Here is a 19,395-nt window from a genome sequence, read left to right as displayed (position 1 = left end):
ATATGATAGATTTATAAAAAATTTTATTCTTGATTAAGATGCTGTTTGGATAATGAGATGAGATAATATAATTTTAGATAAAAATTGAAAGTAGAATAATATATAATATTACTTTTTGAAAAAATTAAATTATTTATTATATTTTATATAAAAATTTTAAAAAATTATAATAATAGGATGAAATAAAATATTTTTACCGTACAAACCGGCCTAGTCAAAGATATCTAAAAGATCTTTTATTGCTGCAAACACTCCTCGAGAAATTAGTCAAGCTTTTCATTCCACGCATACCGCCATAACAAATTATAAATAGAAGGATTAAGTTCTTTAACGCGCTCCACATCTCTTTTTCTACTTCTGTATATCTCACCTTAATTACTTCTTCAATCTTTTGAGGTCTCTACAATGGCGGATGATGCTCAGGTGATTTTGCTGGATTTCTGGGTCAGCATGTTTGGGATGAGAGTCAGGATCGCCTTAGCTGAGAAGGAGATCAAATATGAGTACAGGAACGAGGACTTGAAGAACAAGAGCGATCTGCTTCTCAAGATGAACCCAGTTAACAAGAAGATTCCAGTTTTAATCCACAACGGGAAAACGGTTTGTGAATCTCTCATCATTGTTCAATATATAGATGAGGTTTGGAAGGATAGGTCTCCATTTATGCCCTCTGATCCTTATGAGAGAGCTCAAGCTAGATTCTGGGTTGATTTTATTGATAAGAAGGTACGAATTCTAATTTCTTTTACGATTTGATTTGTTTGACAAATTTATTTATTTTTAGCGCTTTAAACTCTCCTCCGCCTGTTTTGTAATACATGAAGAGTACTTTTGATGTATACAATATTTGAGTGTAAAATTAATGCAGGTGTATCTGCCTTCAGTAAGATTAGCGACAACGAAAGGAGAAGAGCAGGAAGCAGCAAAGAAAGAATTCTTTGAGGTCTTCGAGATATTAGAGGGAGAGCTGGGGAGACAAGCCTTATTTTCAGGGTGAAGCATTTGGGTTTGTTGACATTTTGCTCAGTACTTACACCTGTTATTTCCATACTTTTGAGACGTTTGGCAACTTCTGCATGGACAAAGAGGTGCATGCAAAGGGAGAGTGTCGCTAAGACTCTTCCTGATCCAAAGAAGATGTGGGAGGTTGTCATGGAGCGTAGGAAGGGGCTTGGCTTGGATTAGAGTAATGTTTCCCAAGAGTACCGCTGAATTCGTGTTAGCGTGCTTACTCGCGCAATTCCAAATGGTCCGGATCATGTCAGTGATGTCACTGCTTTCGTAGTGTAAATGTGCCACTTGCCTTGTTTACGACGTTGTTTTGCCTGTTTTTCATTTATTATGTTAAAATGTCGCCTTAATTTCAACGAATAACAAATGAGTATCACTTTCTAGGCTGCCTAATTTTACCATAAAACATATAAAATATTATTTTATTAGAGAGTTCTAGAAAAATTAGACGGAAGTAATAAGGCTATCATTTTCATATAGTTGGATGTTCTATTCACTATTTAAATTATTAAAGGAGTAATCGTTCAAAATGAACACGTTAACAAAAGTTTAAAATCAACGCGTTAACCAATAGTCACAAAAAATAACAAATTGTTGTAAAATAATATTGTAAAATTGTATGACCACCTTGAGCTAGCTGTCAAATGCACAGTGCATAGTGCCAGCATAGTACTGCATAGTAACTGGCATAGTAAATGGCCGACATCGCACAGTGCGCATAGTGCCAGCATAGTACTGCATAGTAACCGGCATAGTAAATGGCCGACATCGCACAGTGCATAGTACTAGCATAGTACTGCATAGTAAATATGCACAATGCCAATATAGTACTACATAGTAACTTGCATAGTTCCTTTTGTACGCCTATATATATCGTTGAATTCTTTAAGAAATTCATAAGTTTCATAACTTCTCTTGAGTTCTATCTCTCTCTCTCTCTCTCTCTCTCTCTCTCTCTCTCTCCTTTCGATAGTTTTATAACACGTTATCAGCACGAGAGTTCTGACGATCTTGAAGCTAATAGTCCTCTACTTCAAGTAAGTCTTTCAATATATTTTTTTATAGTTTTCAAAATGAATATGAAATATTAAACATACTTATGTTCTTGATTTATATATGTAGAAAATGTCAAATCTTACCAAATTGGAATTCGTTGCTCTTGACATTTCTGGAAAAAATTATTTATCTTGGATCCTTGATGCTGAGATCCATCTGGATGCAATGAACCTGGGAGATACAATTAAAGAAGGAAATCAAGGGTCCCTGCAAGACCGTGCTAAGGCAATGATTTTCCTTCGGCACCATCTTCATGAAGAATTAAAAACTGAGTATCTAACGGTGAAAAATCCACTTATTTTGTGGAATGATTTAAGGGAGAGATATGAACACCAGAAAACTGTAATCCTCCCAAAAGCTCGTCATGATTGGATGCACCTGAGGTTGCAAGACTTCAAGAGTGTTAGTGAGTATAACTCTGCACTCTTTAAAATTAGCTCGCTATTGAAATTATGTGGTGAAAAAGTCACTGATGATGACTTGTTAGAGAAGACATATACTACTTTTCATGCCTCGAATGTGCTCCTGCAGCAGCAGTATCGAGAGCGAAAGTTCAAGAAATATTCTGAACTTATATCTTGTCTTCTATTAGCTGAGCAAAATAATGAGCTTTTATTAAGAAATCACCAGTCACGTCCTACTGGTTCTATATCATTCCCTGAAGTGAATGGTACTAGATTTACATCATTCCCAGAAGCGAATGGTGCATCTTTTCAAAGAAAAAGAGGGCGTGGACGTGGTAAGAAAAACTATAGAAGTGGAGGTCTTAGAAGTGACCACACTAAAAGGGAAAATAATAGATATACACCGTACCACCAGAAGTGGTTCAACTCAGAAAAGGGCAAAGGTCCTCAAAATAAATTTGTAAAGAAATATGAAGATGAATGCCATAGATGTGGTATGACTGGACATTGGTCTCGTACCTGTCGTACAGCTAAACACTTGGTTGACTTATACCAATCTTCCATAAAAGAAAAAACAAAGAAATTTGAAACAAATTTTGCTGAACCATCATATGCTTTAAATTCTATAGATGGAGAAGATATTACAAGTCTTGATGTTTCTGATTTCTTTGAGGATTCTAGTGGTAGAGTTGATCATGGAAGTGTTCCTTTTTAATTAATGTATTTCCTTTATATTATTGTAAAATATTTTTATTCTGTAATTTTTTTTTTTAGTAATGAAAGTTTTATATATTTTGTAGAATCATGAGTCTTATTGATGAACTTTCTATCTCCGAGATGAATAATAAAGATGTATGTCTGGCTGACAGTGCTACAACTCACACAATTCTTAAGGATAAAAAATATTTTCAAAATCTAACATTGAGTAAAGCCTATGTTCATACCATCTCCGGTTCATCGAATCTAATTGAAGGCTCCGGAAGAGCTTATATTGTGTTGCCCAATGGCACCAAATTTTGCATTGATGATGCTCTATTTTCTTCACAATCCAGAAGAAATTTATTAAGTTTTAAAGATATACGTCGTAATGGTTGTCATATTGAAACCATTAACGAAGACGATAAAGAGCATCTTCTCATTACTAAAATAATTTCGAGCCAGAAGCTCGTATTAGAAAAACTGTCTGCCCTCTCATCTGGATTGTATTATACAAAAATGAGAACAATTGAATCACATGTTGTAATGCACCAGAAGTGCATTGATCCCAAAATATTTATGACTTGGCATGATCGCCTTGGACATCCGGGATCAATAATGATGAGACGAATAATTGATAATTCGTATGGGCATCCCCTAAAGAATCAGAAGATTATCTTACCCAATGAATATCCATGCTCTGCATGTTCTCAAGGTAAATTGATTATCAAACCATCTATCTCAAAGGTTGGTTTTGAATCTCCATCGTTTTTATAAAGGATTCATGGAGATATATGTGGGCCTATTCAACCATCAAGTGGACCGTTCAGATATTTTATGGTTTTAATTGATGCATCAAGTCGATGGTCACATGTTTGTTTACTTTCCACTAGAAATGCTGCATTTGCTAAACTTCTTACACAAATAATTAAGCTACGAGCACAATTCCCTGACTATCCAATTAAAACTATTCGATTGGATAATGCAGGAGAATTTACATCTCAAGCTTTTGATAATTATTGCATGTCAATAGGAATAGATGTTGAACATCCAGTTGCCCACACACATACTCAAAATGGTTTAGCTGAATCATTGATTAAAAGGCTTCAGCTAATCGCTAGACCTTTACTCATGAAATCAAATCTTCCTATTTCTGCTTGGGAACATGCTATAATTCATGCAGCATCATTAATTCGAGTTAGACCATCAGCATATCACAAATATTCACCATTACAGCTTGCATTTGGTTAGCAACCAAATATTTCTCATCTTCGTACTTTTGGATGTACTGTATATGTTCCAATTGCACCTCCACAACGTACAAAGATGGGCCCTCAACGTAGACTTGGGATATATGTTGGGTTTGATTCTCCATCTATTATCAGATACCTTGAGCCTCTTACAGGGGATATGTTTAAGGCACGTTTTGAGGATTGTCATTTTGACGAATCCATTTTTCCAACAATGGGTAATGAGAAGTCGGTGCCTGAAGCACGACAAACATTGTGTAATGAGAAGTCGGTGCCTGAAGCACGACAAGAAATTACTTGGAAAAATAAAGCTCTTTCCCAATTTGATCCTCGTACAAAAGAATGTAATCTAGAGGTTCAAAAGATTATTCATTTGCAAAGTGTTGCAAACCAATTACCGGATGCATTTACTGACACTAAAGGTGTGGTAAAATCATATATTCCTGCTGTTAATGTTCCAGCAAGGATTGCAGTCCCTGAAGGACAAGTTGCCAAAATAGCAATAGGCGAGTCTAAGATACGCCTGAAGCGTGGACGGCCTATTGGTGCTAAGGACAAAATTCCTCGGAAGAGGAAAATACAAAATGAATTTGGTACTCCTGAAGAGTCCATACCAACACAGGCCATAAGAGTAATTGATGCTCATGAAGAGAGTAAATCTCCTGAGAAAGAACCTCCTGAAGAGGTATTTCATGAAATGTCTTCCCTTGAAGAGGGACAGATACCTGAAAATAACGAGATCTCGATACATTTCATGAATACAGGAGAAATTTTGAATAGAAATAAAACTGTTGTCGACAACATATTCTCATATAAAATGGCTCTTGACATTACCAGAAGTAATGAAGAAATTGAGCCAAGAACTGTCGAAGAATGTCGACGTAGAGATGACTGGCCAAAATGGAAATCAGCTATTGAAGCTGAATTAAACTCGCTAGCAAAGCGAGAGGTCTTTGGACCAATTATACAAACACCAAAGGGTGTAATACCCGTTGGATATAAATGGGTATTTATACGTAAACGTAATGAAAGTAATGAAATTGTGCGATATAAAGCACGACTTGTTGCACAAGGTTTCCTGCAGAAATCGGGGATTGATTATGAGGAAACATACTCTCCTGTTATGGATGCAATCACATTCAGATATTTGATTAGTTTGGCAGTTATAAAAAGATTGGATATGCAGTTGATGAATGTGGTCACCGCATATTTATATGGATCATTAGATCATGACATATATATGAAAATCCCTGAAGGATATAAAATGCCTGAAGCTTCTAATCTGAGTACATCCAGAAGTATGTATTCTATTAAGCTTCAAAGATCTTTATATGGGTTAAAACAATCCGGACGCATGTGGTATAAACGCCTTAGCGAATATCTATTGAAAGAAGGATTTGAGAATAATCCAATATGCCCATGTGTTTTTATTAAGAAATCAGACTCCGGATTTGTTATTATTGCGGTTTATGTTGATGATCTAAATCTTGTTGGAACTCCTGAAGAGATCAGAAGAACTGTTACATATTTAAAGAATGAATTTGAAATGAAAGATCTTGGCAAAACGAAATTTTGTCTCGGCCTGCAGCTCGAGCATTTGCCAAATGGAATTCTCATTCATCAATCAAATTATACAGAGAAAGTCTTGAAACACTTTTACATGGACAAAGCTCATCCCCTGAGTACTCCAATGGTTGTTCGATCACTTGATGTGCAGAAGGATCCATTTCGTCCTTGTGAAGACAATGAAGAAATTCTTGGTTCTGAAATACCTTATCTCAGTGCAATTGGAGCCCTGATGTATCTTGCAAATTGCACTCGGCCTGATATTGCATTTTCAGTTAATTTACTTGCAAGATATAGTTCCGCACCAACTCGAAGACATTGGAATGGCATTAAACATATCCTTCGATACCTTCGAGGTACGGTTGATATGGGATTATTTTATCAATATGGTTCAAGTCCACAATTAGTTGGATATGCAGATGCAGGTTATCTTTCAGATCCACACAGAGGTAGATCTCAGACTGGATATGTATTTACTTATGGAAATTCTGCTATATCATGGAGATCTGTCAAACAAATACTATCTGCTACATCTTCAAATCACTCAGAGATCATTGCAATTCATGAAACAAGTCGAGAATGCATTTGGCTAAGATCAACGATCCAACATATTCAAGAAAAGTGTGGTCTTCCAGTGATTAATGATAGTCCAACAACTTTATACGAAGATAATGCTGCTTGTATTGCTCAAATTAGAGGAGGATATATCAAAGGTGATAGAACCAAACATATTTCACCTAAATTCTTTTATACTCATGAACTTCAAGAAAAAGGTGAAATTAAAGTCAAGCAGATACGATCAAGTGATAATCTGGCAGATTTATTCACAAAAGCATTACCAACTGCAACATTTAAGAAGATTGTGCAGAACATTGGAATGCGGAGACTTGAAGACCTTTTATCATGCACTTTTCAGGGAGAGTAACGTCTTGAAGACTTATGCTGATTGTACTCTTTTTCCTTCGCTAAGGTTTTATCCCACTGGGTTTTCCTTCGCAAGGTTTTAATGAGGCAATCTTAAAGCATTTTATGGTACACATGAATATTGTACTCTTTTTCCTTCGCCATTGGTTTTTTCCCACAGGGTTTTTCCTTGGCAAGGTTTTAACGAGGCATATTCATTATATGTGGTCATCCAAAGGGGGAGTGTTGTAAAATAACATTGTAAAATTGTATGACCACCTTGAGCTAGCCGTCAAATGCACAGTGCATAGTGCTAGCATAGTACTGCATAGTAACTGGCATAGTAAATGGCCGACATCGCACAGTGTGCATAGTGCCAGCATAGTACTGCATAGTAACTGGCATAGTAAATGGCCGACATCGCACAGTGCGCATAGTGCCAGCATAGTACTGCATAGTAACCGGCATAGTAAATGGCCGACATCGCACAGTGCATAGTACCAGCATAGTACTGCATAGTAAATATGCACAGTGCCAGTATAGTACTGCATAGTAACTTGCATAGTTCCTTTTGTACGCCTATATATATCGTTGAATTCTTTAAGAAATTCATAAGTTTCATAACTTCTCTTGAGTTCTATCTCTCTCTCTCTCTCTCATTTCGATAGTTTTATAACACAAATTAATTTATAAGAGAGATGATTTCTAGAGCCCCAAATAGATAAACTTCATACAAATTTAGAATTTTTGTAAAAAGGTAGATTTCACGTAAAAAAAAATATCAAAAACTACATCCTTTATTAGTGGGACCTACTTTTTTGTTAAATGTTTATATGTAATTTGTCTATTTAAATTTGAGAAAATCTTTAAACCGGTGTCTCCTATAATGTGTAGTTATCGAAAACTAATGGTGAGCTGACACGTAGGCAATGGAACTTGAAGGAATGAAGCCGCGCTACAAGGGATCATTCTGTTTTGCCCCAATTGGTTTCAGCTCTTCTCTCACCCATACCCTATCTCAGTATCTCTCATTCGCAACTCGGTCTCTCTCTTTCAAGTATTCCAGCGACCCCCAATCGGTCGGGTTTCGGCTTGCTTTCGAGTTTCGGCGACCCCAAATGCATTCTTTGGCCTCTCCTTGAAAACCCACATGTACATATTCTCCAGGTCATGCTGAACCATGAAAACATCAAGATTGAGATCGGATTTGTCAAACCCTGACACTCCATTGCTGTCCCTGATAATCTTTGCCTTTGATTTCTCATTCATCGCGAGTTTAAAGTAAAAGCTAAAAAAAAACCAGGCACCTAGATAGTATCAATCTGCTTGGCGCATTTCCTTCCAACTGTAGGTATGGTAAGAAAACTCTCCGTCTCATAAACTTGTGGACCAAGCCCAACATTTAAAATATCACAGGGGTCTAGATTCCATGGCTGAGGAGGTGGAGGTGGATTGCGCTCTGCCGACAAGGGTAAATTGATATCCGGCAGACGGTGAAGAATGATTTGCCGATTCATCTCCAAATCCAAATTGTCGTGTGAGGAGGCGCTAGAATCCATGGACAAGAGCGTAGACAGGTGGTGATTCTCCATTGAAAGGGTCGTGAGAAGAGAATCTCCCATTTCTCAGCTAATCTCCCTGGTGATGGTTTTTGCTGCTGGTAAGTTTGTATATTTTGCCATTCCCAATAGAAACAATTCAATTACAAACATCTTCAAGCAAATGAATCAATCCCCAGTCTATCTCCATTCCATCAAAGCCCTAGATTTATCAATAAGATAACAAATTCCTCACAAACCCACATCAATAATCAACAAAATTATTCAATAAAACAAATTCAAAGAAAAAAAGGACAAAAATTTAGATTATATTAAAAAAAAACATCAAAAGGAAAAAAAAAAAAAAGTCTTCCGTTCAATCTCTACCTAGACCAGGAAAAAGATAAATGAAATGCTAAGGAAAGCCTATAACTAATGAGAAAATCTTTAGTGGTTGGGTTTCGGCTTGCAAGAGAGGGAGGAGGAGACTGCAAAGGAGAGAGAGCAGAGTTCGGCGAAGGAGAGAAATGAAGAGCGAATTCGAGCAGGAGAGAGAGTAGGGTTCGGCTCGTTCGGAAGGGGGCTTCAATTCGATGATCAAGAGTTGATCCCCTATTATGTGGCCAGTACTAATTTTTTATGTGCCTGTTACGTGTCAGCTCACAATTGGTTTCCGATAAACACAAGTTATAGGTGCCACCGGCTCGAAGTGCCTCTCTTTAAAATTTATATCTAACATTATTTATTAATTTATTTAGAATACTCACAACAATAATTAATACTTATCTTATTATTGTAGCAAATGATGTTTTCGTAACAAATATTTAACCACTAATAAGCATTTATCTTATAATGCCAGCAATTAGGACTAATTTTATTAGAATAAAATTCTCGATCGCCCAAGCTAGAAATCTAATTTAGGGGGCTAATGCAAATGTAAAAATTTGTGTAAAACATAACTCTATATATATAAATATTTTGTCTAAGTACAGGTTTGAATACATAAAAGAAAAGTAGAATATCTAAATAACATCGCCGCTCTCCCTTTCTATATAATTAATCAAATATGGCATTCATATTGAATCTTTCAGTAATTCTTTTTAATATAAACTACTAAATAATTTCTAAGAAAATCAACATCTATTTTGTTTTACAACAATATTTGTTCAATAGTCGAAAAAACCCATGCAGTAATTACTGTTGAAAATAAAAGTATCAAGACAAGTCGAATTAATCTATCAATCAGATAATATACCTTAACCTTTGTAGCAGTTTTCAATGCCCGATATAAATAAGAAATTGTGGAAAAATCTTGCAGATATGGATGATAAGGCACATCGTGCTTATAATTTTCTAGCTAAAATTTGATTTTTTAGTTGAAAATACATGATTTTATTTATCGAATTTGAGGCAATGCAACTGAGAGTCAAATTTGGGGACTAGATTTTATGGAGTTTTTAACTTCTCTAGTAATCCTATTATTATTATTATTATTTTATTTTAAGGTTTTTGGGGTCCTTCGCCCCATGGCCCCGCCCACATTGATCCCTGCCGATGGCTTTGTATTTTATTTGCTAATTAGATAAATCTTTAAAAAATATGGTATCATTTAGATAATAAGATGATTTTAGATCAAAATTAAATAAAATATTATTAATATTTTTAGATTTAAAAAAATTAAATTAAGATTTGAAAAAGTTCTATTTATTATATTTTTGTAAGAATTTAAAAAATTTATAATGATGAGATAAGATGGGATGAAATGAAATGAAACATACTCTGAATTCAAATGATTCGTAAATATTCAATTATTTAGATAATATATATTTCAATTACTTACAAAAAAAGTTCAACAATTATTTTATTAGTTTTTTCATAATTTTGTCGCAAATCAGCGAAGTTTTTGCTGCAACTATATTGCCATTTGCGACAAGATAGAGTGTCGTAGAAGGAACTTGCGTGAACGTTGAAGTATTTGTGTCGAAAATGTTACCGCTATTAATAGTTCAACCAAAGTCTATTTGCCTCCAATTTACATTTCGCCGCAAGTTTTGCAATTTTTTCTGACAAATTCTTCACTTTGGCGACATAATAGATCGTCATGTAAACTTATCATTTGTGGCTCCATTGCAGTTTTTGCGATGAAAATATTGCCCCGGGAGTGATATTCCATTGGCTACGATTTATGAGCATTTATTGGACATTACCTGCGTTTTCCCTACCATACCATATCTTTTGAGTACTTTATTGCCGCGACTGTACTGAAACTGAAACTGAAGCAACCGCTACTGTATTTAGTGATGTAGTTCAATTTTGCCAATGTAAACTTTTTTAGACGGATATTACCGACCATTTTAGCGGCAAAATATGTTGGGCGTGAAATATCATTTGCGGCGCTTTATTTTGTCGCAAAAACTTGATTTTGTCGTATTAGCTCTTTACTAGTACTGTAGAGACCTCAAAAGATTGAAGAAGTTTTCCTTAAAAACTCTACAGGGCTGGCTATTCCCCGGTTGCCTCATTTAAACGATGATAGGACGAAGTCTTTACATCAAATACGTCTGATTGATCATTATTTACATGTGGACGATGTCATTGCTGCCGTCAGATGTATCACTTGAGGCTTTGCTACCAGCCTACTTTGACTGGATGCCACTTTGACTGTGATATTTATTAAAAAAAGATTTTATTTTATTTCTCAGAAAAATACAATCACCTGATCCCCAATCTTCTCTTTTCAGTTTTTAAATAATAATATTTTTATTTATATATTATAAACATACTTATATAATTAAGAAATAATAAGTCTGACCCCATCACATTTAAAAGTCATCTTGGTGAATTGCTGACAAATTGAACACCTATAACCTATTTTATAAATAATGTAATAAAAAAAAGGGTCTATTGCTAGTGGGGCGAGTAGTATGCTTTTTTTTTTTTTTTTTTTTTCAAATTAGAAGTCACCTTCATGCAACAAATTTTTTATACGCGATCACAAAAAGTCATCTTGGAGTTCCTAAATAAATCTTAGTAGCATGAAATTGCTTTATTTTTATCGTTGAGTAACAGGAGTGGGTGGCAGAATATATATATATATACATATATATATATATATAATAGATGAGAAATGCTATTTGACATCTTATTCATCTTATTTTGACATCTCTTGTATTTTTTTAATTTTTTTTTTACTTAATAATATCAAGAAAGTGATTAATATTATTGTATTGATATTTTTTTAATATTTTTTTTAAATATTTTAAAATGATAAAAAAATATAAATTAAAAAATTAAAAATAATGAGGGAATGATTTTGGCATAGCAATAAGACCAATCGGTCAATGGGAGGCGGCAAAGTAACTTGGCCCATAATAGATTTGTAATGAATGAAACGACGTTGTTTTAAAATATAACCCTAACTATTAAAAGAAAAATTCTCTCTCACCTCTCTTTTTTTGTAAGATTTGTATTATGTAAGATCTATATCTTGATCCTCAAATTTGTAATATAGTATAAGATGAGATGACGGACATAGGAATTGGAGGGCCAATCCGCCCCTCACCATCTAGACGAGGGCAAGTGCCCATAAGGGATAGTGTCAGGGTTCGAAGCCCCAAACTGTCCCTCTATGTAGGGTTAAGATAAGAATAAGAAGACCTCTCAGGTAGCACCCCTATTGAATAATAGGATACGATTAGATTCAAATGCCTTAAATGGTAGTTGATTTGGTATGCATCTCTCAAAGATTCGGATTTGATTGGCTTATACATACATACACATAGATACACCCACAAACATATATGCAACAAAAATATATACACATACATATATAACCATTAAACTTAGTTATGAAAAAGTTGTGAAAAGTATTCGTGCATGTCTATTACTTTTGTCCCCTCACATTTTTGGAATCTGAAATGCTTGTGATCAAACATTTGTTTATTTTGTTTGGTCCCTTTTTAGTGTACTATACATCATGGATAAAGTGCACGAAAAGTTCAAAAGTAAAAAAGATAAACACCATTCACGCCTCTCTTGACCTGAACAAAAGATGATTTTTATTAAAAGATCATAATTTACGTTACATGCAGTATCTCTTGGCCTAACACACAACAGACATTTATTTACCTAAACTTTAAGTATACAACAAACTCAACGCGCGGACGACACAGTACATGACGACCATGATCAGCCGAAAATGTGCAAGTATGCACGCTAAGTTGCTAACACGAATTCAATAGTACTCTTGCCCAAACATTACTCTAATCCAAGCCAAGCTCCCTCCTACGCTCCACGGAAAAAGTCCAAATCTTCTTCGGATCAGGAAGACTCTTAGCGACACTCTCCCTCTCCATGCACCTCTTTGTCCATGCAATTATCTTCGGGAACTCTACCTCCAGGCTAAAGTTACCAAACGTCTCGAAGGTATGGAACCAGCTGGAGAAAGTAATGAGAGAAATGTCGACAAACCCAAATGCTTCACCTTGAAAATAAGGCTTGTCTCCCAGCTCTTCCTCTAATATCTTGAAGATCTCAAATAACTCTTTCTTTGCTGCTTCCTGCTCTTCTCCTTTTGTGGTCCGTATTCTCCGTGAAGGCAGATACATCTGCATTAATTTTACACTTTCAAATATTGTATGCGTCATAAGTACTCTTCATATATTACAAAACAGGTGAAGGAGAGTTTAAAGCACTAAAAATAGATAAAGTTGTCAAACAAATCAAATCGTAAAAGAAATTAGAATTCGTGCCTTCTTATCAATAAAATCAGCCCAGAATCTAGCTTGAGCTCTCTCATAAGGATCCGAGGGCATCAATGGAGACCTATCCTTCCAAACCTCATCTATATATTGAACAATGATGAGAGATTCACAAACCGGTTTCCCGTTGTGGATTAAAACTGGAATCTTCTTGTAAACTGGATTCATCTTGAGAAGCAGATCGCTCTTCTTTCCAAACAAGTCCTCCTCCCTAGACTCATACTTGATCTCCTTCTCAGCTAAGGCGATCCTGACTCTCATCCCAAACACGCTGGCCCAGAAATCCAGCAGAATCACCTGATCATCATCCGCCATTGTAGAGACCTCAAAAGATTGAGAAGAAATTAAAGTGAGATACACAGAGGAGGCAGAAGAGATGTGGAGCACGCTAAAGAACTTAATCCTTCTATTTATAATTTGTAATTTTTTACCAACAACCTACCCTAGTGTGTTCTTTTCTAAAGCGTAGGAGAATCCTGCGTCCTTCTGCGCAATTCCAGATGGTCCGGATCATCTCAGTGATGTCACTGCTTTCGTAGTGTTACTGTGCCACTTTGTTTTTTTTTTTTTTTCAAGCATGCATATATTAATAAAATATAAAGTATTACAGATCATTTGGAGGTCTTTTCCATTGTCTAAAAGGAAATTACTGTAAAGAATAAAATCTAATAAAATGCTATTAAATAAAAAGTTCGTAGCTGTCCATTCCATAATTGAGTGCGTAACTCGTTTTGAAACCGATCTATCTTGTTGAAGCATCATCCAGAATGTAATTTTAAAGAATTTACAATATCATTTGAAATTGTAAATATTTACCAAATCACTTTTATTTTAGAGATAAAAGAAATTATCAACTGAAAATCTTCAACTAAGAAAATGTGAGAAATGTTGATGAATTCAATCATTTTAAAAGCCATTTTTACTACAAGAGCTTCAGTGATACTGAAGTTGTAATAGGATGCTCCTCAATCCAAACTTCAATTACATTCCCTTTTGAGTTTCTACAAACTGCCGCAGCCAGTTTTAACGTGCCATTTGCTTTGTTAAGACGTTGTTTTGCCTGCTTTTTATTTTTTTATGTTAAAATGTCGCCTTAATTTCAACGTAAAGCATCACTTTCTAGGCTGCCTAATTTTACCATAAAACATATAAAATATTATTTTATTAGAAAGTTCTAGAAAAATTACACAGAGTGAGGCTATCATTTTTCTATTGTTGGATCTTCCATTCACTTTTTAAACAATTAAAGGAGTAATTGTTCCAAATGAACACGTTAACAAAAGTTTGAAATGATCAAGCTGTTTATAACCAAAAGTAACAAAAACTAACAAATTAATTTAGATAAATGATTTGTAAAGTTTTAAATAGATAAATTTCATACAAATTTAGAATTCTTGTTAAAAAAAAAAAAAAAAAGAGTGAAAAAACCTATTATTTATTAATATGACCTACTTTTTTACAAAATGCTTATATATAACTTATGTAAGTACATTAATAGAATTAATCAAAATATCTAAATGAAACCGTCGCTCTCTCGTTAAATATAATTAATCAAATATGACATCCATACTAAATTTTTCAATAATTTTCTTTTCAATATAGATTACTAAATATATAATCTCTAAAAAAGTCATTATCTATTTTGTTTTGAAGCCTTGTCTTAATGATGTTTATAACCGAAAATAAAAGTGTCAAGACAAGTCGAATTAATCTATCAAAGATGATATACCGACCTTTTCTAGCAGTTTTCAATAGCCACTATAAATAAGAAATTGTGGACAAGTCTTGCATATCTGGATGATAAGATATATACATTGTGCTTATAATGTTGATCCACCTAAAATTTGATCTTTTAGTTGAAAATAAATGATTTTATTTATCGAATTTGAAGCAATGCAATTGAGAACCAAATTTGGGTATCAAATTTTGTCGAGTTTTTAACTTCTCTAGTAATCCTTTTTTTTTTTTTTTAAGATTTTTGGGGTCCTTGCCCCATGGCCCCGCCCACATTCGTCCCTGCTGATTGCTTTCCATTTTATTTGACAATTAGACAAATCTTTCAAAAACATTCAATATTCAATTACTTAGATAATATATATTTGAGTAGTGCTATATATATATATATTTACAGTTTTTTCAATATATCAAGAACTCACACATTGATCAGAAGTTTTTTTTATAAATTTTTCTTAAGTACAATTAGCATTACTATATATATTTATCTCCTATTTTTAGATTTAATATATTACATATTTATATACCGCAATCATATAAGAAATGCATGCAATTGGGAGGTCAAACAGTGAGAGAAACTAAAGCCTGAATGAAGCCGTGCATGCCTTGTTATCGATCAAATTAGCCAAACATCTGGCTTGAGCTCTCTGATAAAGATCAGATGGCAGCAATAGAGATCTGTCATTCCAGATCGACCTCATCTCTGTACTGAATAATGATGAGTGATTCACATATAGGTTTCCCGTTGTGGATTAGAACTGGGATATTTTTCTTGTAAATTGGATTCATCTCGATAAGCAGATTGCTCTTTTTTCTGATCAAGTCCTCCACCATACGCTCATACTTGATCTCCTTCTCAGCCAACGCAATCTTGACCATCATTCCATACATGCAGACCCAGAAATCCAATCGAGTTACCTGATTATCTGCCATTGTCACCGGCCTCAAAGGATTAAAGAGCAAATGAGATGTGGAGTAGTACTCTTGTGAGCTTCAAAACCCTCCTATTTATAATTTGTATAAAGGCACGTCCAATGAAAGCTTGCGCCGTTTTCTTTTATTTTTTATTTTGGTTAAATTATTGTCTTTTTAACATTAGTTTTTTTTAAATAAAAATTATATGTACAACCATTAATGTGATTAACTGCGTTATTTTTTAATATAAAATAATTATTTTGACCAATTATATTAGTAGAATGTATAAAAAATACACAAAAATGACTATATAAATATAACTATTTTTTAAAAATCCACCGCTTCCTAACATGCAGTTAATATATCTTAAAAAATAATATATTTCCAACAATAATTTTTTTTTAAGATTTATCTTTTTTACTAATGATCATGTTTTTAGAATTTAAAAACTTTTCAATCAGTCATTGCTTTAATAAAAATGAGACCAATTGTTAAGAAAAAAAAAAAGGTGGCCAATAAATATTAAAAACCAGAGTAATAATGGTTAGCTTACTGTATTTGGAAGAGCCACCTGTTTTCTAACTTGACATCAAATCAGTAGCTGATCTCATTAAACCCTCTACAGGCTACTTAAAATTTGAAAAACTTCCTTGAAATTTAATATTTACAAATTATTTATATAAAGCAAACTCTTAAATTAAATTTTACTCTCGCAAAAAATTATTTTATAATTTCGCCCCCCAAATCAGCTACCCTTGTTCTAGTCCTGCATATAAAGTAGGGGTGTATAGGAACCGACCAAACTGGCTGTGAACTGATCAGACCGACGACTGGAGTACGGAATCGGCAAAGAACTAATCAGCGAGTGAGAGGAATTGAAGGAAAATCGACATCAGCGGTTCAGCGCTAGTTTGAACTCCTGGGAAACTACTGCCGACTGATCTGGTCCCCCTCTTCTTCTTCCCCGCATCATCTTCTTCAATTCTTCCTCTCTACAACCTCCTTCTTCTTCCATGTTAGACGACGGCACAAATCTTCTTTATTCTTCCTTAGTTCCTCCTCTTTTACAGAAAATGCCAATGGTAGACCGATGACTGCATCAATGCATATTGAGACCAATATGATTGGTTTTCTCTCCCCAAATCCTCAGTTTCAACTGGTTTAATAAAGTTATGGCAGAAGTCAGTGGTGTCTCGGTTTGGCACCGAAACCGACGCCGAACCCATTAGTGTACAACCCTAATATAAAGTTACGTATTAAGGAAAATGTTATTCTTTTTGTTGGTTGCAACTGAAATTTTTTATTTTTTTATTATTTTTATTTTTATTTAATGATTAAATAAGTATTTTTAATAATGTTATCAATTTAAAAAAAATATTTAAAAGTGATAAAAAAATACATGTAAATAAAAAAATTAAAAAAACAAAAAGCAAGAATAGCTAGCGGAATTCGGAGCCCCGGCGGTGGCTGTGCCTACGTTTTAATTATTACTAGCCGGGCACACGACATGAGCCATGAGGAGCTTAGGCAATCCTGTCAACGAGAGTTTTTACTAGGATTTATGTTGTAGTAATTTTATCATAATTTTAATATAATTCTACAATGCTAATGTCGCATGCAACCCGTGCATAATGTCCGTGTGCTTAGCATATTTTTCATATGAAGATACATATATAAAATAAGAAATTATACACATACTATATATGAAGGGGTAAAAATATTTAGGTCCAAGCCCAATCCACCAACTTTAAGATTCATATCCTAAAGTTGACTTAAGATATGAAAAAGTTAACTGTTTATTATATTTTGTGTAAGAATTTAAAAAATTTATAATGATGAAATAAGATGAAATGAAATAAAACATACTCTGAATTCAAATGGTCCATAAATATTCAATTATTTAGATAATATATATTTCAATTACTTACAAAAAAGTTCAACAATTATTTTATTAGTTTTCTTCATATTTTGTAGCAAATGTCAGCGAAGTTTTTGCTGCAACTATATTGCCATTTGCGACAAGATAGAGCGTCGTAAAAGGAACTTGCGTGAACGTTGAAGTATTTGTGTCGAAAATATTATCGCTATTAATAGTTCAACCAAGGTCTGTTTGGCTCCAATTTACATTTCGCCGCGAGTTTTGCAATTTTTTCCGACGAATTCTTCAGTTTGGCGACATAATAGACCGTGACGTAAACTTATCATTTGTAGCTGCATTGCAGTTTTTGCGACGAAAATATTGCCCCGGGAGTGATATTTCCATTGGCAGCAATTTATGGGCATTTACGGTACCAAATGTTGGACATTACCTGCGTTTTCCCTACCATATCTTTTGAGTACTTTATTGCCGCGACTGAAACTGAAACTGAAGTAACGGCAACTGTTTTTAGTGATGCCATTCAAATTTTGCCATTGTAAACTTTTTTAGACGGATTACTACCGACCATTTTAGCGGCAAAAATTGTTGGACGGGAAATATCATTTACGGCGCTTTATTATGCCGCAAAAACTTGATTTTGTTGTATTAGCTCTTTACTATTACTGTAGAGACCTCAAAAGATTGAAGAAGTTTTCCTTAAAAACTCTACAGGGCTGGCTATTCCCCGGTTGCCTAATTTTAAACGATGATAGGACGAAGTCTTTGCATCAAATACATCTGATTGATCATTATTTACATGTGGACGATGTCATTGCTGCCGTCAGATGTATCACTTTAGGCTTTGCTACCAGCCTACTTGACTGGATGCCACTTTGACTGTGATATTTATTAAAAAAAGATTTTATTTTATTTCTCAGAAAAATACAATCACCTAATCATCATTATCTAAGTTTTCATTAAGAAATTTAAAAAAAAAATACAAAAAGTCATCTTGGAGTTCCTAAATAAATCTTAGTAAGTTAGTAGCACGAAATTGCTTTATTGTTGTCGTTGGCAGAATATAGATATATATATTTATATAATAGATGAGAAATGCTATTTGACATCTTATTTTGACACCTAATTTTGACACCTTTTATATTTTTTGAAAAATTTTTTTATTTAATATTTAAGGAAGTGATTATTAGTATATTGATATTTTTTAAAAATATTTTTAAATGATAAAAAAATATGAAGAAAAAAATTAAAAACAATGAGGGAGTGATTTTGGCATACTGGTAAGAGGAATCGGTCAATAGGAGGCGGCAAAGTAGCTTAGCTCATAATAGATTTGTAACGAATGGAACGACGTTGCTTCAAAATATAACCCTAACAATTAAAAAGAAAAATTCTCTCTCACCTCTCCTTTTTTGTAAGCTTTGTATCATGTAAGATCTATATCTTGATCTTCGAATTTGTAATATGGTATAAGATGGGATGACGAACATAGGGATTGGAGGGCCAATTTGCCCCTCGGCATGCAGATGAGGGCACCTGCCCATAAGGGGTAGTGTCAGGATTCAGAGCCCCAAACGGTCCCCCTATGCAGGGCTAAGATGGGAACAAGGAGACCTCTCGTCAGGGTAGCACCCCTATTGAATAATACAATACGATTAGATTCAGTTGCCTTCAATGGTAGTTGAT

At 34.2% G+C, this 19,395-nt stretch overlaps 1 protein-coding gene and 1 pseudogene across 1 annotated transcript; one reads left to right on the top strand and one right to left on the bottom strand.

The window, feature by feature from the left end:
* Positions 1–309: 309 nt before the first annotated feature.
* Positions 310–1,401, top strand: LOC122279698 (annotated as a pseudogene).
* Positions 1,402–12,459: 11,058 nt separating this feature from the next.
* LOC122278310 (probable glutathione S-transferase) lies at positions 12,460–13,584 on the bottom strand. Its single transcript, XM_043088498.1, has 2 exons — positions 13,176–13,584; positions 12,460–13,031 (listed from the first exon to the last, which is right to left on the bottom strand). Exons 1-2 carry the CDS (start codon positions 13,497–13,499, stop codon positions 12,687–12,689), a joined length of 669 nt encoding a protein of 222 aa, XP_042944432.1. The 5' UTR covers positions 13,500–13,584; the 3' UTR covers positions 12,460–12,686.
* Between the last annotated feature and the right edge of the window lie 5,811 nt (positions 13,585–19,395).

This window comes from Carya illinoinensis, chromosome 10, assembly GCF_018687715.1.
Source record: "Carya illinoinensis cultivar Pawnee chromosome 10, C.illinoinensisPawnee_v1, whole genome shotgun sequence".
In the NCBI taxonomy this organism is placed as follows: Eukaryota; Viridiplantae; Streptophyta; class Magnoliopsida; order Fagales; family Juglandaceae; genus Carya; species Carya illinoinensis.
This window is presented reverse-complemented; position numbering and strand designations above follow the sequence as displayed.